We start from the raw sequence: 21,720 nt of genomic DNA, 5'->3' as shown, positions 1-21,720 counted from the left end.
AACCAAAACCACAGACCAGTTCATAGCAGTGACAATTAACACAGCTCCAGAAATCTGAGTGAATACAAAGCTCAATTGGGGTTGATAAACAGAGAGCCATTAGCAAACTACCCAACTGCTTTTCCCCAACCTTCCCTTCTAAACTGTACTTTTACTTCCCTCCTTTACTTGGTTGATTAACCTGGTGTACACTTGCAAGAAGGCACATACCAACACTGTTCACTCAGCAAAATTAAATTCAAGTAATTAGTACTTGGCATCACTAGTGAGGCACCCCAAGTTTCACCTCTGACTAGGCCCAGCCACAACACATCACTAATTAGTTCAGTTTCATCCTGAAAAAAAAGTTTTCTATTCAGTTTTACTTTGCCTTCCTATGTACCATCATTTGCACTTGCCCACAGGACTTCACAATAAAACTAATAATACCATCCCTGTACTGTAACAGCCCTGCAGTTTACTGTTGCCAACATTAACAAAAAGGGCTCTGTTTTAACAATTTTTTCTCTGCAAAAACACACATCTGAGCTCATTTCTTGTGGCAAGAATCTATTTTAAGTTGCTGAAGCAGCATGCACAGTAAAATTTGTCATGATTGCCACACACTCACCCACCTAACTAAAAAAAAAAAAAAAAAGAAACAGGAAGGGCTGGCCTTTTTAAACACTGTTTCCACAGCATATTCAGGGTAGTGAAAAGTCACCAGCTACGACCACGCTGCAATGCATGAGCTTTGTGCTTATTAAATTAAGTGGCTTTGGTATACAATTAATACCTTGGTATTGCCATTGCAGGGAAGACTGCTTAAGGGCAAACAAGGCAAGCTATGTAGATCCACTAAGCTTAGGTAATCAGCCACAAGGAAGCTTGTCAACCACAGAAACCTCATTTTATTGTAAAAAACTTCCTCATCTGAGTGCAACAGTTTCAGTTTCCTGTAGCAGCTCCTGTCTGAACCCACCAGCAGTGGTGTTAACTGGATAATTCAATTATTGGTAAGTATAAATATAAAGCCTGTTTGTTCAGTTATTTCATCCTAAAGGATTTCTAATCATATCCAGAACCTGAACTCTAAGCAGTCCAACTCTGACCTAAAAAACTCAGATTTCTTCCATTGTTAATACTTTTGTTCCATCATCCAGAATCTCCACTCCGACAATTTCATAGAAATCAAAAGAGTCTCCTTCCTTAACACCAAAAAATATTGAACTCAAAGTATGAAACAGTACCCCAAGTTTATCAGCACTGTGACCTTGAAGATTTAGACCTGTAGGTTCTGCACACTTGGAAGATGCTCAGAAAGGGCAGGGTTGTGCAGGGAAAATGGGAAAATCAGTAACAGACACACACAGGTACTTCTGCTCAGTTACACTTTGATTTCTCTGCTCTCTTTTCAGTGACCCGAGAGGGTCTGTTAAGATCTAGGAAGACAGGTAAGATGGAATCCAAAAGTTGTTTTTTTTCTGCATCTTTTCACAAGATATTCCTCCCCTGGATCTCTGCTCTGCTTCCCAGAACAGGCCAGAGGGATCCAACCTGCACTGACAGACCAGGATGTGGAGCTGTGGCTGTCACCACCCTCCCTGGCAGGACACAGGACAAATTGGGCTGGAAACCAGTCTAGCAGGCAAATCAGAGACTAGAAACCCTAAGAAGATCCAGTAACAGAAGATTTACTTACAAGCTCCTAAACAATTTGCAGTTTAGTCTGATCCTGCACATTTTTGGAGCTTGAAATAGCATTTTATACTCAGTTACTCCCAGTTAACCAGAAGCAAGAACTACACCAGCATTAAACTGAGAGTTACTGGGGAAAACCCTTTACAGTTTTATGAAAAGGAAGAATGTACAGTTACTGCAGAAGTAAGGGCAAGAAAGCTCTTCAACAGAAGCAAGAATCTGACAAGCTCTACACAATTCCAGGAATGAGAACTATTCAGTTTACATTCATGTTCACCAGCAGTAAGGAAACTAAGTTCTCCATATACTGACCCTTGGTTCTATGTCACCCTTTCCTGATTTGTTACCCAAAGCTCCAGACACAAATCCAGGTGCTAATTAAAAGAAGCAGTGTCTCAGTGGGAGTAAATTCTGGTTTTAATTATTAGCCTCCTTTGAAGTTCTGTTTCCAAACAACAATATTCAGATCCTCATTTCACGACCTGGTTACATCCAATGTCCAGCTTAAACAGATATAGGCTTAAGAGATTTTTTCTCATTAACAGAGTAGCCTAATTTTTTTGAGGAATGTATGGCATTTGTAACCAGCCCTGTGTTTACACCAGTATTTTACATTTCACTTTTAAATGGCAATCTTTCACAGCTGGACTCAAGGGTCTTTGCCAAACGAAACGATTCTTTGATTCTCTGCTGAAGTCTCAGAAACTCCCCAAACAACTGACCTCCTTATCACATTTCATATGCTATTTATACCAGGCAGATTGCCACACACGTCCACAGCTACCCTAATTCCTCAGTAATGCCCTTCCATCACATACCTGCAGCAGGATCTGAACTGAAGATTATGAAGAAGTCTATCACCCGTGAGGTGAAGTCAAAGGCTGTTTGCTGGCTGCCATGGATAACAGAGATACTGTGCCGGTCCCCGTAGCTAGCCCGGGGCATTCCTCCTTGGAATATTATGTAAGGAAGCCTTGAGAGAAAGAAAGAAAGAGTTAAAGTAGTCTGTGCTGAAGTAAGGAGCAAGAAAAAATTTAAAGAAATGTCAAAGAAAGCTTGACAACAAGTTCTTATGATGTTACTCTAAAGGGTTCGTATGGCATTGCACACTGCACCCTTCAAATAGGTGAGACTGAAGGGATACACCACAAACTCACCCATTTTTTGTTGTCTGCCAGTAGATCTTGGAGATGGCCTTGCAAGGAAAAGGACCTGAGAAAACAGAGTTATTTGCTACAATTCAAGAAGTGCATCTTTACATCAGAAGCTGCTGATTCTGCTTCAGCCAGGTCACCTCACCCTCCACCCCAAGGGGAGCCACCTAAATTAGAAGGAGCCAGCACCACCTCCTCAGACCAACCACATCAGACAAATCTTCTGGGACACACTGACCACAGACCTCCACAGCAAAACACAGCTTAGGCTCAGGGGCAGTTCCAAACCATGCTGCTGATGGCTACCAGGGAGTGGAAGTGCTGCTGAAGGAGCTGATTAACTAGAAAGGATTGCTAAAATCACAGCCATTGCTGAAACTAATATAGAGTGATAGAGCTTGAGAAGCTTCTCTGCACTCAAAAGGTGAGGTCATCCCCATTTGATGGTTTCCAGCAAATCAGAAGCTTCATTTAATCACTGCTCAGGTCAACAAAAAATACACTCAGCTCATTATTAATTACACAGGATCCAAGCAACTCCTGCTGAACAGGACACCAGCTAAAACAAAGAGCTGAATCACCAACACCCTTCTTCATAAGGGGCACTAATATTGTCATGACTTGCTCTCCATGTTCAGGACAGATTTCAACAATGCAAAGGAGTTTCAAATACAAGAGAAAATCTGGGCTGAAATCCCTTAGTCAAGGCTTACAAGCCATTCAAGAGGCACCTCTGCATTCTGCCATTAAACACTAGGGAGAATTGTGACTTGAATATCCTACACAAGCTCAGAATTAGTCTGAGTTTGGACAAATACACAACAGTTAAACCTCACTTACTGACCATAGGGCACAGTGTTCTCCAGAGGCTCTGCCTGCCTGTTGTCACTGGATACTGGCCACTGGCTGTAACTTCCATCGTAGTGACAACTAATGAATTTACTGCCATCCCTCTGCCAGTAGAGGTTCTCCAGTTGCTGAAAAGAAAGCCATACAAATGACTGGTCTCCAGAGAGCTGTTATCTCCCCAAAACAACCTGTTCTTACTAAAAAAGCAGCTTTGTCAGGCTGTCCCTGCACCTGATTTGTCTTCAGAGTGCCAGTGAGAGCCCTTCCTGCCCTGCTGAACTGACTCTTGATTGAATCAATACCTGGCTGCCCAGGAAATGGTGTGTTGCTTTGTTATTCTGCAGGTCCCAAAGGACAATCAAGCCCCTGCTGTATCCAATTAGGATCTGGTCAGGGTTCTTAGGATGCTCACGAAGGGCTTCCACCAGTTCACAGGAGCGCCTGTTGCAGTTATCTTCTGGTATCCTGCAGGAGCAGAAGAGAAAAGAGAAGCTGATTCCAAGTACAACCTCAAAGGACCGTAATAAAAGGTGCAAGAATGAGAAATTAAGCAACAAAGTTGAAACAGTTGATCCCACAAATCTTTCAAGCAGCAGAAATATCTTATGGGAAACATCACATCAGGCCTACCACATGGACATGCACCTAGTCCTGCTTTCTTCAAGGAAAGGCCAGGGTTTACAATGAATTCCAGGACTGCATCCCAGGACTGTAAAGAGAGTCTGAACCACCCACCCTACTCTCTTACAGAATAAAGGCAAGATGGAAATGTCAGTAGGAGAAGTGAAGTAGGACAGTTCTCAGCAGAGTGATAAAAACTCCATTTGAACAAAGCAGCACCAGATGTTCTGCCAGTGGTTGAAAAAAATAAATGTGCAATTACAGTTAAACAATTTTTTTTTCTCAAACTAAACACAAGGGCTAGGGCACAAGGTTTGCAGATTCACCCCAAGTGAACATGCTCTATCTCCACAGTGACAACACCAGGCTGGACCAGGACAGAAATTGTTACTTAACACACACCAGGACCAAAAGTTACTTTCATGAGAGCCAGGCAGCTATGGACAATGGTTAGCACAACAGCGAGGCCCCAGTACATAATCTGGGGTGACATTTTAACAAAGGATGTGTCTGGTAATGGGATTCCACATCTTGTTTGCTCACTCACCGCTGCAGCACGGCCTCAGGGGTGATGGTCCTGTCCTCCAGCACTCGGAACGAGGGCAGCTCCACCACAAAGATGTTGCCACTCTCTGTGCCCAGGTACAGCACCTCCCGTGAGGAATGGGGAAGCACAGCTGTAACCTGGGTGGCACTTGGTGGGGAGCTGGGGATGCAAAGAGACTCTTGTTACTGAATCTGGGAGAGTTAACAACATAACAGGGACATTTATCAGTAGCACTTGTTTTGGAGGCATGATTTTTTTTAAGAGAGAAAACATCAGCTTTAAGACAAATTATGTAAGAAATTTTGGCAAGTGCATGGAGAAAGAACCAGACACTTTTTTTACAGAACCCTCTCTAAGTGTTCCTAAAAATAGCTCACTTAAAATTGGCAAGATCAAGTCAAACTAAAACCACAACAGCATTTCAAAGCTTGACTTAAAGCATGGTTAGATTTACCTAACCTTGACATTAACAGCAGTGAATGAACAATATTTTAAAATGTGTCACCCTTTGCACTGATTGAGCACATTTAAAAGCTGTTCTCCCATGCCCTACCCAGCTCTTGGTTGGTTTCCATGGATGCCCTTTCAACGGATTCAGAGGAGTGGCAGGCTGTAAGAACTGGACAGGCTCTAGCTTAAACAACAGCAGAATTTTTTGTCTTGCCTATTCCCCAGACCAGCTGCAAGCCCTGCTGTGCCTCACCCAGGTGGCCCTTTGAGGGTGAAGCGATTCTCCTCCCGCAGCTCCGATGTTCCTCCGTGCTGCTTCAGGCTCCAGAGGTGCAAGCTGTTGTCATCCAGCAGTGTCACCAGCTGGCACTGCAAAAATCACACAACTTGCTTTTTTCAGCATGCCAGCATTAAATATAACACAGTAAATTTAGCAGTAGATTTGCTGCTGTTCATAATTCCCTGCTAAAACAGGACTGGGGAGCTGGTTCAGTTTTTTATGGCAGTGGACAAACACTGCAGCAATGGGATTTGGGGGGTGGAGGGAGACAAGAACTAGCCTAGAGGCTAAAAACCCTGTTACAAAGGTTATCACTGAGGGGGATGACAAGGATTTAGGCTCCTGAAGATCAGCCTGTGCTGTAAAGCCCAGCCATGCAGCTGCAGGCTGTATCTCACCTGCTCCTGGCTCCGCACAGGTTTGCTGAACACACCCCAGCTTTGGGTGGGGCTGACACACTCTGCTACACCACAGTCCTCACATTCTTCATGTCCAACCTCATTCTGAGGGTTGTGTCAGAATCCTTTTATGAGCCCAGCCCTGCTGGCTGGATGTTCAAATTGAAGCATTTTACCTGCTGCAGCCACACCTGGTGCAACACTCCCCATGGGAGTTTCAGTTTATACCATTAGTTAAGCAAACAGACACCCAAAACCGCCTCAAGAATTAAATCCCTCTCATAAAAGAGGCCACTTGTGCTACACTGGGGGCACCAGGGAACAAAGTCTGCAACTTAGACAGCAGTCTGGACAGTCAAGGGAAAGTGGTTAGACAGCCACCAGACATTTGGAAAATTCTGCTTTCCTATTTTTAGAGCGTGGCAATAACTGTTCAGCAATCCCCAGGAGCAAGAGTCAATACCCCCAAACACAAAGACAACAAACTTAGCAGCAGATGAGGTTAGCAGTGCTGTTTTGAGCTCCTGAAAATAATTAAATCAGCTCAGCAGCAGCTCCTGGTCGGTCTGTTGTGCAGAGGAAAGGCTACCCAGTCCTACTGAAAAAATAAGGGCTGCAAAAGGAAAAGGAAGTTTTTGCTTCTGCAGCAGATTGCCTGAACTATCCTGGCCTTATTACCATTCCCAGGATATTACTGGAGATAAATGAGTAACAGTTATGAACAATAAAGCTACTCTTTAGTTTAAAGCTTCTCTTCTAGTTTTACTGAGCATCTCCACAGCAACAAGCACTGCTGAGAGCACAGAATTCACTGGGATAAACATTCCCAACCAAGCAGCATTTGAATATACTTGGTAATAGGAGCCCAGATCCCTGGAATAAAATCAACACCTGTTTAGGAGAGATCTACATAAGTCACAGAGGTACTGAAAATGCACTTACCTGATCAGGTATAAAGTGAATCTGCATTACAGTGTTGTTTTCTTCATGTAAACCCATGAACTCCACCCCAGGAGCACCATATCTGATGAGTTTGTTGAGGATCTACAGTATTTAAGGTGACCCACAGCTACAATTAATTGATAAGAAGCTTGCTAGCAAGCAAGACAAAAAGAGATTAGTTTGAAACCATGTTTTACTGTTGGTGAGCTGGCCTGCAAAGAATCAATGCAAATCTACTTTTGATTTTACATGCTGGTGAAATTTGCAGGCTGTGCTCACTGTGGAGAACAGGGAAGTTCACTTCTTCCTTCAGTACATGCAGAAGAGGTGCCTGGACCCTGTTTTTTCTCAGGGATGTTCAGTGGTTTCCCAGACACTACAATCCTGCTTAACTAATTTGTAACCAGGAGACAGATGGCAACTGCCTGCATGTGGAGTCCAGCCTCTGAGCACAAACAACACCAGCAATGAATGATTAAGCTGGCAGAGACAGCACCAACTTTTCCTTTCTGGGCTGGGTGACATGCCTGTTTTACAGCTCATCTAACTGGCCTCTGCCATGGGAATTATCTCACACACACAAAAATCAGACTGGACGTCATTAGCTACAAAAAATAAATTACCACCTTCAATGTTTAGGTCTTTAATTCCTGGATGGTCAAAAACTCAGGAAGTAGAAAGCATTTCTGACTCCAGCTTTAACCTTTGAAATAGAATTGCTTTAGGAAAAAAAAAAAAAAAAAGAAAAAGGAACCCTGCCCCAAATATTTAAACAACCCTGGAATTTACAATGTGAAGGATTGCTAAACTTAGGCCAGATCTAGTCTGACCTTCTGCATAGCAAGAGCAGAGTCTTGTTTAATATCTGCATCAGCTCAGCTCCTGTTGGAGCTGTAGCTCAGCCCTTGGAAAGATAACCCCACACTGATCAGACCAAAATCACTCCAAACCCTGGCAAACTGTTTCAGTGCTCCAGCAACCCTTGCTTGCAAATTCATACTAAATCTAACTTTTAAGTGTCTTCAAAGCTGCACTAATTCTGCTGAGGTTAGAGAACTCTCACCCAAAGTGCTCAAAGGATACAATTTGATGGCTCCAGATCGGGTCCCAATGGCCATGAGACGGAGGAATGGGCTGTAGCCCAGGGCACTGGGCTGGTGGGGAAATCCATGTTCCACAGTCTGGGAGAGAAGGAAAAATCATCAGCAGCAGCTTGTTTCATGGACATTGTTGGGCAGAAATTCAACATGGCATGGCAGTCTGAAATACAGCACTTAATGGCAGCTTTTTCTGATGAAAAAGGTATTAGAATCTTTTTGATTTGCTGAACAACAACCTAATGGTGAATGTGTGCCAAGAATCCCTGGCTCCATAGCCAGGATATCCAGAAGTGTAACAGAAATATTCTGAAAACAGTAGCCCGAGCAGCTCTTGATGTTAAGATTATAAATAACTCTGCCTAAGCACAGCTTAGTCAGTCAATACAACACACTCCATCACTCCACATCAGCTGCACTTCTGTAAACCAACTGCTCAGCACAATTTCAAAGTCTGACACAAATACTGTGCACTGTAAGACCAGCTTTATCTGCCAAATTCCACAAAGGTCAGCCTTCCTGACCTCTTTTTGGTGACTGACATGAAGAAATAGTTGCAAAGCAATGCAGAGCTACGAGTGAACATCAGTGCTCATCAAGGAAACTAAACAGATTTCCTATGAGCATCCAGGAAAACTAATGTGATCCATTTCCATTTTCCAGAAGGAACACGAGGAACATTGGAATTTAATGAGAGCAGGAGCCTGCTGGGCCACCTCAGAGTAATTCAAAGCCATTTGGGACTAAAAATGTCACTGTCACGGGGAGCAGTGTGGCTTGCCTTGGTGGCTTCCCTAAAGTACAACTGCTCCAGGAGGGAGATTTGGAGCATCTGTACACACCACGCTGATGCATTTACACACCAGGGAATAAAATCCTGCCATACTTCCAGGATGCCACCAAGCTGCTTAGCACTGAGGTTTTCAGAAGTGCTAATGCACAGCTCTTATCCTGGTTTAGGCAAAATCAGTATGCACCAACACACAGGTAAAGAGGACTGGTGTGCCCACAGATTAATAGGGATGCTTCCTGGAAAACACTGATCCTTAAAGGCCCAACTTCTGGAAAATACCTTCTTCTAAAGCAAGCTGGCCAGCTACAGAATAGGAACTCATTACACTCACTACTAGAAAAAAAAAATAAATAAAAAGCAGAGAACTCTCCATCTACAGCATTTGCTCCTCACTCCCAGCCTCATTTCCATCGTGTCTGAAGCAAAGCTACCACATCACTTAAGTTTTATGCTTTATTCAGCCTAAAAGTAACACCTGGACTTTATTTCCTGCATAGTGATTTCCCAACTTAATCCCCTGCACGAGAATCAAATGGAGCTGGTTTCATTTCTGTGGCCAGGCCATAGCCCGGGGTGCCCCAGCTGCTGCAGAGCCCTTTAATGTCCTGCTCAAAGACACAGCACAGGGGGATCCAGCTGACTCCAGAGTCTGCCAGCTTGCTTTGGTTTTACCCGTTTGATCACAATTCCTAAGCTGCAAGAAAACACCTCCCTCCTCTAAATACTGGGTATCCCAGCCTGGGGTTAAGGGAAGATGAGCCTCTTTAGAAGATGAAACTGAAAATATTGGAGCATTTCCCAATTTTCTGCTTGCCAACTCATTAGGCTGGGCAAAAGAGTGATAGTAACTTTTTTACCCTTTATAGGTAGTAAGCCAAGATTAGCACTACAGGCTCCAAGACCACTGAATTTACTTCCTTTTTTGATTACTTAATGTCCAGCCTAAGTTCTTTATATTCTAAGAAGGCAATTTAAGCATTAGGTTTGCATTATTAAAAACAGATTTTGAGAAGTCAATCTTTTTACCGTCACCCTTGATGCTGCTGCTAACCAACCTTTGCTTAGCTACATATGTAAAACTTCCTAGAGAAGGCTGTATGAAATTTGGAATTTATCAATGGACTCAGAATTGAAACAGAGCAGTTTCCTAACCCAGCACAGGCAGAGAGGAATTCCTCTGCACTGTGATAGCTACTGAGGAACCACAGAAAAGCTTCCTAATTGTCAAAGTTGTGGGAGTATAAAGCTATGGCGCAAAATTCTGGGAAGAAGATCCAAGGTAACGTTATCTTAACAATAAATCAGACATTTAAATGAATCAGGTGTAGCACAGGCAATAAACACCATTCCACTCTCACCCAAAACAAAGTGAGGAATTTGTTAGGGAGACACCAGTGTAACTCCCCCAGATAGTTTTAGTTTCAACTTGTTCACAGTCACTGCACTGTCATGATATCAGCACAACCAGGTGCAATTTTCAGTGACACATCAATTAGAAACTGTGATTATTCTAAGATTCCATCCAGCCCAAAAGATAAAGCTTTAGCCACAACCCTCAGAAAACCATGACTTATACAATACTGCGCTGCCTGTTAGGAAGCTGTCAACGCCAGCCTTAATACTGGCCTAATTAGATCCTGGGTTTGGTGTGTTAATTTGTAAACACATTAGACAAGTCAATAAAAGCTTTAATTTTCAAGTATGAGACCTGTGAACTGCACAACCAAGTGTGTATGATTCAGTAATAATAACAGGAGGGTGATTTTCTTTCTCCTCCAGGTTTTCATTCAACCAAAAATTTTAAGCACCTCCCATTCCACAGACAAAATTGCAAAAGAGAAATATCAGTAACAACCACAGTGTGCTACACAGCTACACAACTGCTCATGGAGAGCAGTAAATGTACTAAAGGTTTCTGGTAGCTCTGAATCTTCAACCAAGATGCCCATAAGATGCAACAAAGATAACCCTCCCTTATGTCATTTGTTTCCACAGCTGGGCAGTAAAGGCTTCAGGGTGGCTTTTGGGCTGCATTTGACACCACCAGGGTCAGGCACTCACATTCGCTGTCCTGATTACCCAGATCTCTTCCTTGTGCTTATTTTCACCCAGTTGTTAAATCACATCAAGGCAGCTTTGGGCTGCCCTCCCTCCCTTCCCTCGGTAGCTTTCATCAGCCAATCCTTTCACCTGCCCAGCAGGTAAACGCAGCAAGGGGGAGAGAGGGGGGCAGGAGGCAGCAGAGGTTACAATGGAGCCTTTCAGCAGAGCTGAAATAAGAAACCAGAGTGCCCACAATGTGCCCTCCTTCTCAAAAGGGCCTTTGTTTCCATGGGGAAAGGTAGGAGCTTTTTCTTGTCCTCTACAGATTTGTCAGACTCAAGCAAGCCTGGTGTCATCAGCACTGACAGAAATGCTTCGTGTCAGTCGTGTTTACTGCAGGAAAAATGTGGCCAAACTGAACAGTTGTTCCCAGCCCACACTAAAGCTGTGCCGATGAAATTCAGCTCTGTCTTCCTCCTTTCACTTGTCTCTGCTTCTCCTCTCAGATTGTTTTATGACAGAGCAGAGACAAACCCAACCACAGGCAATACAAGCCCTGTCCCTTTGTTAATTCAGCTTTTGAAGAAACAATGAAGCCTGTATGTGCTAACTCCACTTTGCTTAATTCAGATTTCAGGTAAGGTCCCCATCAGCAAAGGGGCAGGCAGGCTGAAAACAGGGGAAAAACCATGAAGCCATAAATTAAATGCAATGCTCCCAGTTGGGTAACATTCAGCTGTAAGACAGGCTGGTTCACCTGCGTGTTACCCATCATCTAGTCTGACAATGCCAGCCTGAACATGTTTCTTCTGCAGGGCTTGGACTGAGCCAAAGGCATCCAAATACTACTTCCAAAAGCAGGATAAACTCAAAGAAGTAGACTGCCAAGTCCACATACCTTATCCTTCATTCTATCCACTGAGCTAAAAACAGATTCTTGCAACAGGTACACACAAGTATGGGAAGTTCTTACTCATACAGAGAAACAGATATGCAAAGCTAAGTGACTAGCAGAATTTAGGAAGGTGTTTTTTGAAACAAACACAACTTTGAAGACAGTTTGAAGTGCTAGTCCAGTCATCAATCAGTCCTTTAAAACCATCTGGACCACCCCTTATGCAAAACAGAAATGCAAGAGACAAGCAGTAAGAAGATCACAGCCTATTTATACCTGACAGAGTAAACAAACAAACAAAAATCCACCACCACCAATTAAATAGACTTTCTAAATTGAAGTCCATTCTAGGACAGCATGGTCAAATACATTCCACTACAAAAACACTAACTCTGTGAGGCATCAGGCATTTATGCATTTATGTTCAACTTCAGTGTAAAATGAGGGCAGGAATCCCCAGCACTTTAAGGTGCAGACCTTGCCTTTAGTCATGGCCTGCATCACACACTGAAGAGGTGCAAATCCACCGTGCAATTTCTCTGATCAGCAACTTTACAGGCCCACAAAATATTTCCCAAGCAGGTTCTTAACCAGAAGTCTTTCAAAGACCTCAAATAACACATGTTTAAAAACTTGCTTACCAGCACTAATGTGCTTGCTCTAATAGCACATTAGACCAGGACAGCCTTGGCACACAAAGCACTATGATTCCTGGCTCCTTGAAGCCACAACCTTCAACAACTCAGAATTAAGGTCTGACTTTCCCAGATTTTCTCAGTCTACCTAGCTGTGAGTAGATGTTTACTGGATCAAAGGGCAGAAGCTTTCAAATGACCCATTATCTCTAGAAATACTGGAATGGGAGACACAAGACTTGGGAGAAAAAAATCCCTCACTTTTATGCAAGAAAAAAGTAGATTGTAAAAGATTCTGGTATAATGTTCATTCCCTTCTGATTCTTATTAGAAAAGAACAAGTTACTGTGGCTTAAAGGTGCAAATGAATTTTACAAGGCCTTTAATTACCAAGCTGGTAATGAGAGTAAACATTAGGAAATGTCCAAAGTAGTTGTCTCCCTAGAAACAAGATGTCATATTTACCTTCAGGACTGAATCAAATGGAGTCACAAATCCTGATGTCAGCTTCTAATATATTTGGAAGTTTTCCTCTGCTGCAAAAGCTACCTCTTTCAACCCTGTTTTGCATTATCCAAATTAGTGTGTCTCTGGCAGGTAAAGCTTAGCCAAACATTCTCATAAGAGAAAGGCATAGTCAAGGAAGAGCCATCCCTAAAACAGCAGAGTTTTTCCAAGGTATATATAATTTTAAATGCTCATAAGCAACTCTGACCCATCCCTGGGACATCTTTTCTGAAGCTGACATTGCATTTAGCCAGATGCAAACAACTCAAACCTGGTCTGCATTTACTGAATTTTCTACTGCATCTGCACTAGGATTTCCTGGTGGCAGCAGGCAGAAAACAGACCTGAAGCACTCTCGAGTTCCTTTGTCTCCCCAATGGCAGGGAGGAATGCATGGAATTGGTGTGCTTAGTACCAATTACATTAAATCATTTATCTCAAATATCCACAGTTCCACTTCAAGTATCCATCTACAGTACAATTACAATGAATCAAGGAGGTTATTTCCCAGGCTGATTTCATTTATCCATTACACTTTTCAGCAAAATTCCATTTAAACCTTGGAAACACAAAACCTACAAATACGTTTCTGCTCCCCAAAGAAAGTGTAAGTAGCCATTAGCCTAGCCATGATTTAATACTAGGCATTTTTAAAGATAAAAGCATTATGCTCCTGGCCAGAGCTCAAAAGAAAAACTGTTGCACAGATAGCACAGCCATTGCACTTTCTTCTTCACAGAGAGGGAAGGAAAAAATGTAGAAACAGATTCAGACAATAGTAAATTGATTATTAATGGCCATTGTGCTGTCTAGGTGATAGCCCAGCCTTTTAAATGCACATTTAAAAGCAGGGGTACACTTGTAAATCCAAAGGATAATCAGGAACAAAGAACTCTGGCTGCATTGTGTACAACACTGCATCACAAGCTGTGGCTCATGCATACCTTTAGAAAAATGTTTATTTTCCTAACAAGGACTACCTATAACAGAAACAGTCCCAGCACATAGCAGGACAAGCGACAGACCACTCAGAGGACAGAAAAGCTGCTGTGAAGATCTCTTCTTTCAGCAAGTGCCACTCAAGAGCATCACAATATCCTTCCTCTTGAAAAAGGAGACAGAACTGAGAACATGCCCAGGACCTTAAAGGAAACTACTCAGGCACATTCGGGGAGAAAAAGGCAGAACTAAAAAGAGAACAAACCAGCACCTCTCCTAAATTTAACTTTTCCACCCACACTCAAGTGGTTTTTCCCTCCTTTTGCAGGATGCAGTGTTCAGGACAGATTTGCCCTGCAGCCTGAGGAAAGCCCTGTACCTTGTTGAACTGGAAAAGGTCGCGCTTGAGCCTCTCTCGCACTGGATCGTGTCCGGGTCTTAAGAACCTTCTCATCTTCCTCGCTGTAGTATCTTGGCAACAAAAATCCTAACAAAAAAGAGAAAAGAAGAGCCCATATAAACAAAAGCAGCCTGAGCAGAAAGCAGGCAGAAGTAGGTTATTTATTTTGGTTTAGCAGGTAACAAATCAGCCAGAGCAGACTGAGACAACATCACTATCGAGTGACTAAAACCTGATACCAGTCTAGCACAGCTCTCTGCTGCAGCACTTCACAATTCTATTTTCACATTGATTAAGCAAACTAGCACAGATAAAACAAGAGGATTCTAAAAAGGATTTTGCACTCGGCCATTTTGCAATCCCTTGAGTCGACCTTATCCAAAGAAAAGGCAAAACTGCAGCATTTGCATAAACATTCAGACAGACCCAACCTAAAGGCCAACTCCCAGGCTCAGGCATTATTGACTAGCATCAGTTTTCACCCCAGGTAACCCTCCAGCTATTGAGCCAAAGAGAGAAAGAATCCCATTTTCAGGTCTCTCCACGGGCACAGCAGAAAGGGCGCTGTGCTGCCTGCAGGGGAGCTGCATTAATTATTAACTTGCTTTTGTAAAATATCAAGCCGAACTCCCTGCTCGAGGTGGGGGTAGGGAAGGGAATTTCGCACCTGCAATTCACTGTGCAGCCGTAGCACAAAGCACAAAGCAGTGTCCCAGGGCCTGGCCTCCCACAGGAGGATCCAAGCAGGACAAATCAGACCTGGCTGGCCAGCCAGCAATCACACGGGGATCCCAGGCTCCCTTCCTGCTCCCTTCAGCTCAGGAGGCTGTCACATCTCCCCTCTGCACAGGGACCAAGTGACAAGTGAACCTTGCCAATTCAAGAGCAAAGGCTTGAATTCAATCCTGACAACTTACCCTGGTGTTAGTGTTCCTGCCTGCCCTGGCCATCTCTCACAGGCTGCAGTTTACAGACACGTCACTCAGTATTTTATTTTAATTTGCTGGACAGGGAGCAATTTGCCAGCTACTCTGTACATGACACACATGTGCAGTGGGGCCAGAACTTCTGAGATGCAGTGAAGGGTCAGAATGGATATCAGACACGGTCAGAAGAGGTCCATACACACTACAGCAAGGTGGGGAGCAGGGGGCCAACGTTGCATGAGAAAGAGGGACCAGGAGCACCAAAGGAATTGGTACCTGACCAGAGGGGCTTGAACCCTTCAAACAGTGGGGCTGGAGGTGATGACTGAGGGGACAAGCTTTCACACCTGCAGAGATAGGAACAGCACAGCTGGAAACAGGGTGGCTGCTTCTGTGCTCCTGCCAGCAACAATGGCCCTTGGATAATGACCTAAAGCACTCCTGAAGAGCTTGAGCTGTTTTTCAAAGAGTTCCTAGCAAGGCCTTGCACCAGCTGTGAAGGTCCAAAAGAAGGAAATTGTGTGATAAACAGGATGCTTCTACATGCTCCACAGGCATATTTTGAGAACTCTCTTTAGAAACTCCCTGAGCTTGAACTTGTACCTCTTTGTTGCACTACTGCCCTTTTACCTTTCCTGCTCACACTCCAACATCTCCAGCCACCTGTGCAGCACTGCCCTGAGCTCACCAAAGGCCTGCAATGCAGCCCTGGTTCAGAGGACCAGAGGACCACACGAGAATCAATCACCTGGGTCACTCAGTCCCTAGAATTACTAGGATCTAGGTGACTGGAATATGTCACCTATGTGACATTCCAGTCACCTAGAATCACTGGCAGCACCAACTACCACAGAAGAACTGGCTCTGGGCAGGGCAGCTGCAGCTCTCTGTGTTTGTGGGCCACCAGCACATGCAGGGGTGAAGAATGTGCACAGAAACATATGAGGACCTCAGTAAAGAGAGGAAGAATAAAAGTGTACTTTACTTGGAAAGTAAATCCTTCTCCAATGATTTAGCACCTCAATTGAAATTTCAAAAATAGTGTCAGATTGTAAGACTTCTACGCCTGAGAGAGGGACATAAAGTGACTGTAGCTTTGTGAAATTAAGTTAGCAAAAGTTACAGAGCAGTGACAAGGTGCTGTGCAATGAAAGGACAGCAGATCATGCCCATGTATAACACACAGCTTGCCCTGAGCCAGACAAGCAAAGGAAAGTGCCAAGGAGACGCACCCTTTCCTCCTGTCAATCAATATCCTGGACCTGTCAAACGAGGCAAACCCACAGAGAAACTCTACTAATTACCCTCCCCACTTTAGAACAAAAGACCTCAGCTGTGCCAGCAGAGACAAACTCAGTGTTAGGAGCAAAGAACGGGGGGCTTGTTTTGAGAGAGACACAACTTTACATTTTAAAACTTGCTAGAATGTTTTATCCTAAAATATTAATGGCATCCTGAAGCATGCTGTTTGAGCCTGCTTATTCAAGAGCTCCAACATTCACACTCCAGCCCACAACAACTTGTCCAACAGGCTAACAAGTGTAGTAGTTCTGAACTGAGCAGTAACTCACTTGAAGAACCATCACCCTGAAGGGCTGAGAGGATCAGAGAAGGCAAGCTACAAAAGTCACCTCTCATAGACTGATACTAGAGTTTCTTTCTGACCAAAGAACCTTTGAGTGTCACAGTATGGGAGAGGATGAGAGGACAAACAGTTTTGAACAAAGGCAAAGAAGGAATAGCATCCACTGCAGCACAGGTTTTCCAAAAGTTATTATCACAAGTTTACAAGACACTTATCAAAGAGAAGAATTTTGGTTTTAGTACAATAACCAAGTATCTCTTCCAATTCTAGAAATAGATTCCACAATCTGTATAATCTTATCTTCCAGATGCACATTTACATTTTAGCAGTTTAGTTTCTCTCCCACACACCTTTGGAGTCTTACATAAAACTCCAGCCCCATGTGCTCTGCAGTTGTCTGCCAGTCAGCATTTACAAGCATCTGGTAACAGTTGTGGCTACCAGTAGCCAGAGAGGAATTCTCCAGTAGCCTCTGAAGCTATGCCAGGTCTGCATGTATCTAATGTTCTCATTTTCCAGGGAAACAATTCTTTAGGCTTTCAAAGACAAGCCTTTTACCAGAAACTATGTGCAACATTCTCCTCATTTAAGATGCACTGAGAGCAGCTGTTTAGAGGGAACAATAGCCCAAGGCTGAGCCAACCCAAGTTTTGCTGGTACTCAGGACATGGACACCTGACAGCAGAGCTCAGAGTGCCCTGAACATCAAACTCCTGCTGCTTCCTTACCTGAGTGCTCAGCTAAATACAGTAAAGTCCCCCTTTTTCACCTCCCTGGATTAGATCCAGACACAAAGCAAAATCTCCTCACTATTCATATGGAAAGGCAATGAAAGCATGAGTGGCAAGACAATCCTGTTTCCAATCAGACGCTAAGGAGCAGTTTAACATCACAACAAGAGTTCACTCTGTCCTCCTTGCTCAGCTCCACTCATTTCAGATGCTGTGAGCCTGGCATGTGAACCCACGTTCAACAGAAGGACAAAAGCTCCTTCCCAGGAGCAGCATTAATTGTTTCTCACTGCTGAGTGTCACCAACCCAGAGCTCCACGTTTTCCTTTGGCTTCCTTGCTTCTGCACACAGCAATGCATCTTGGTGCCCATGCACAGCTTGTTGAAACACTCCATCATTTTCTCCATCAACTTGGCATAGGCTGGCAGGGGACTACCCCGTGCAGAAATTTGTTGCAATTTTTCCTTATGTCCTCTCATGAGAGTGGAATTTCCAGCCAAAATGTTGTAAGTCCCAATCACACAAGTTAATCCAGTCTTGCCAGAAGAGGAAGCCCAGGTCAGAAGTTTTTATTACGTAGACAGTATTAAGTGTGGATGCAGTCTCAAGTGAACCCCACAACAAAAACATACCCATAATGAGTTTATTTTGCTCACGTAGCAGAGTTGCAAGGTACCATCTGTGTGCTTCTTTGGCAACCTTTACTCAGCTTGAACAGGTTCTCAATGGGATACAGTCCAAGAGCTTTCTTTTCAAAATGCCAGCAAGTATCTCAAGAACTCCTAAATCCTGCCTTGATTTAGGTTTCCTTCTCATTCCTTCCTCAGCACTCCTTCCTGCTTACAGGTCCTTAAAGGAAGAACATCTACCTATGCAGCTGATAACACTTTATCAACCCTGCTAAAATAAAAGAGGCCTTATCGAGCAGCTTTGTTTGAACTGCAGGCAGTTGGTGCTGCTGTAACAAACAGTCACTCCCATGGCCTTGTCTGAACCAGGTTCTCTCCTCAGCCAGGAGTTTTTGCCTTGTTGCTGTTACCAACACAGCAGCAACACAACAGAGGCTGGGGCAGCTGCACAGCAAAAAGCTCTTCCTTAGCACCAGAGCTGAGCAAAGTATCACCTAAACACCAGATTTATCACATTTATCGATTACAGGTGCCATGACTCACTGTGAAAGGACAAATTTAAGAACAATTTTAGCTTGAAATCAATGAAACGAGCCTGAGCTATTCTTTAACTGTTCATCTCTACCACCCTGCTTGGCTGTGACACACTGTCAGGCAGATACTCAAGAAGAAAGCACAAGCCAAGCAGAACAGCCAAAGCAAGGGAAGGAGCAGTTGCAGAACACAGAGAAGAGTAAGACACCACCTCCTTTTCCCAGGAGAAGGAAGATGCTCTAACATTAATCTCAGTTTAATGAGACCATGCAGAGATCTCCCTTACACAACTGCTGAGCCACTGCTACCCCCCACCACTTGCAGCTTCATAAACAGCAGAGTATTCATGTGCACCTTGCATACAGCAGGCAGAGAGGAAAACCAAAAGATCCTCCTAAGAGAATTTATTTCAGTGAACCTGGAGAGACAGACAGTGAAATGAACAACTGAACAGACTGTGGCAACACTATGCGCAGGTGGCTGCCCTCCTAAAACACAAACAATATTAAACAAAGTATCAGACATTGATTCTCCGAGAACTCTTGGAAAATAATTGAGAACTAATCGCACAACTCTGGCGAGTTCATGCACTGCCAACAGCCTTGTACTCGGAGTTACCAGGAACCGCCCACCTGCAGTGAATTTGGGAATTGTGCAAACCTTGTGTGTCATTAGGACTCCCATTGTGCTCTCCTCGTCATGGGGGCATGACAACACAAAGTTTCAAAATGCTACAGCAGAACAAAGTCTTTGCAATGAACAACATTATTGCCCATGATGCAAAGCCTTTTGTAGGCTTTGCTAAGGAGCGTGCATCAAACAGAAAAGTGGCTTGTAACTTTGGAGCGGCACTTTACAAACAGTGGGTCGATGGAACAACACACAAAAGCATTTGCTTCATAAAGCAACACAAAGAGATCCAGCTGTGAGAAACGTTTATATAAGAACTGGAGTTTTCACACAGTTTCTGCACAGAAACCAAACCAGTGCCTCCTTTGGTATTTTAAAGAAAGATCCTCCTTTGGTATTTTAAAGAAAGATGATGGTACTGGGAGTATCACACACTCTTATTGCCATGTATTAACTGCAAGACATACGTTTAAAACCTCCCTTGCTCTTTGACATTTCTCAAGCTTCTGTGTCAGCCAAGAAAAGACACACCTCTTCCATAAGCAATTCCCAGGAACAATTATGTTACCATACCAGAAGGCCACTGGAAGATAAAGAGCTCTCAACTGGTTTAACTCCTCCAGTACTCTTCTTCGGTCAGCTGTTGTAGCAGATGCAATTTGTTCAAAACCAAATAAAAGACGTTCCTCAGCACCATCCTATGAAGATGTTTGAGAATTCTCCCTCTCCAATACCACGAACTATACAGAGCCCCTTGGCAGGCTACAAGCAGCACTGAGCAGGATTAGAGACTGCTCACCACTGGCCCGGATCATCCTCATCTCCTCCACGGGCCAGTCTATCCCCACAGGAACGTGCCAGGACGCATGGAGGAGCCTTGGGCCGTACCAGCACTTTGCATCCAACTTGCCAGAAGCACCAGCTTCCCGATTCAATGCTCAGATCACCAGGCAGCTGCTCTGGGCACACAGCTTCAGCTGGGACTTGGTAAAGCCAGATATTCCAGTTGACTGAAGTGCTCTCAGATGACTACAAAGAGCAGCATTCCCCATCAAGTAAGACATGACAATGGACAACTTTTACTTCTACCATCTCAGTGGAGCTGTCCCCCTGTCCTGTCACTATCCCCACACCAACACACGGCTTTGTGCCACTGGCTGCAGAAACACAGACCCGGGAGCCTGATTCAACTGCATTACACCATCAACAAAACTAAACACAAACAGGCAAAGCTTTCTCCAACACCGAGGTTAAGCCTCAGCTCCAGGACGGGAGATACCAGCAAGAGCCTGTTCCCACGGCACAGTGAAGGGCAACCTGAGACAAAGGCTGAACAACTTCCTTCACCGGTTTATTACACCTGTCTGCTGCGTGCTGGAAGTAACGTGCTCCTTCATTCAGCAAGTTCTCGCAGCTTTGGGGAGGGGAAAGAAAAACCACCAATAGTGACAAGATGCATTTAATATGGGCATAGAGAGAAAAAAAAAAAAAAAAAAAAAGAAAAAAAAAAGAGAGAGAAAATGCTAACAGAATATCCCGAGGGAGTCAGAGTCACTGCAGTTCTTGCTCTTGTCTTCTCCAAGAACCGCTGCTCGGAGCCAGCGGCAGCACTGGAGACTTGCGGGCCGGGGCATCTCGGACCGCAGCACGGGCGGGAGCGGCCCCGGCCCGGACCCGCTGGAGGGCCCGGCAGGAAGTCCCGGAGCGGCCGCTGCCGCCACCTCCCCGGGGAATCCCGGGATGCGGAGCGGTACCCGCGGGGCTGCGCGCTCCGGCCGGGACAGACACAGCGCAGCGAGCCGGGAGCGGGCACAGCCGCACACAAAACCCCGCCAGCCCTCAGCGCCGCGGCTGCAAGTTCCACCGGAGACACTGCCGGCGTCCCCGGTGCGCCGGGGCTTCACGTGCGGGCAGCCCCGACACGGCCGGCCCCGGCAGTGCCGAGAGCCCGGGCACCGGCGAAGGGAACCCCCTCAGGGGCGGGGGCACGGCGAGCACCTGCCGGCCCCGCCGCGCAGCCCAGCACGGGCGGGCACGGCGGGGGCCGCCCCGGGGAGCTTTGCCGGGGCCGTGCCGGCCGGACCCCCCGCCGGGACCCCCTCCCGCCTCCCCGCACGGCCTCAGTGACCAGCGCTTACCTGCGGGGGCTGGGGCCGGGCCGCCCCGGCCGCACTCCGCTCCGCGCCCGCTCCCCCTCAGCTGCGCGGCGGCCTCGCTCCGCGGGCACCTCCGGGCGGGGCGCGGCGGGCGGGGCCGGGGGCGGGACCGCCCGGTAGGCGGGGCCTGCTATGCAAATCGCATGTATGGGCGTGGCCTCGCATGCAAATGAGGTCGGCCCGCGGCTCCGCCTCCCTTTCGGCCGGCGCGCTCATGAATAATTCAGCAGCGCGCTCGCTGCAGCCAATCAGAGAGCAGCACCGCACGGCTCGGGAGCGCGGGCACCCGGCACCGGGA

At 45.3% G+C, this 21,720-nt stretch overlaps 1 protein-coding gene across 1 annotated transcript in view; it reads right to left on the bottom strand.

Annotated features, from left to right (window-relative positions):
* The window catches only part of LLGL2 (LLGL scribble cell polarity complex component 2), a 33,271-nt gene extending 11,783 nt beyond the window's left edge, over positions 1-21,488 (bottom strand). Inside the window, exons 1-10 of the mRNA XM_063175567.1 lie at positions 21,405-21,488; positions 14,210-14,317; positions 8,005-8,102; positions 6,922-7,003; positions 5,555-5,670; positions 4,852-5,010; positions 3,986-4,148; positions 3,679-3,811; positions 2,838-2,892; positions 2,499-2,653 (exon numbers count right to left, since the gene is read on the bottom strand). Coding sequence (XP_063031637.1) covers positions 2,499-2,653; positions 2,838-2,892; positions 3,679-3,811; positions 3,986-4,148; positions 4,852-5,010; positions 5,555-5,670; positions 6,922-7,003; positions 8,005-8,102; positions 14,210-14,284 — 1,036 coding nt within the window. The 5' untranslated portion in view covers positions 14,285-14,317; positions 21,405-21,488. The remainder of the gene's footprint in view (positions 1-2,498; positions 2,654-2,837; positions 2,893-3,678; positions 3,812-3,985; positions 4,149-4,851; positions 5,011-5,554; positions 5,671-6,921; positions 7,004-8,004; positions 8,103-14,209; positions 14,318-21,404) is intronic.
* Between the last annotated feature and the right edge of the window lie 232 nt (positions 21,489-21,720).

Source organism: Melospiza melodia, chromosome 24 (genome assembly GCF_035770615.1).
Source record: "Melospiza melodia melodia isolate bMelMel2 chromosome 24, bMelMel2.pri, whole genome shotgun sequence".
NCBI classification, from domain to species: Eukaryota; Metazoa; Chordata; class Aves; order Passeriformes; family Passerellidae; genus Melospiza; species Melospiza melodia.
The sequence above is the reverse complement of the archived record's forward strand: the minus strand, read 5'-3'. Positions and strand labels throughout refer to the sequence as shown.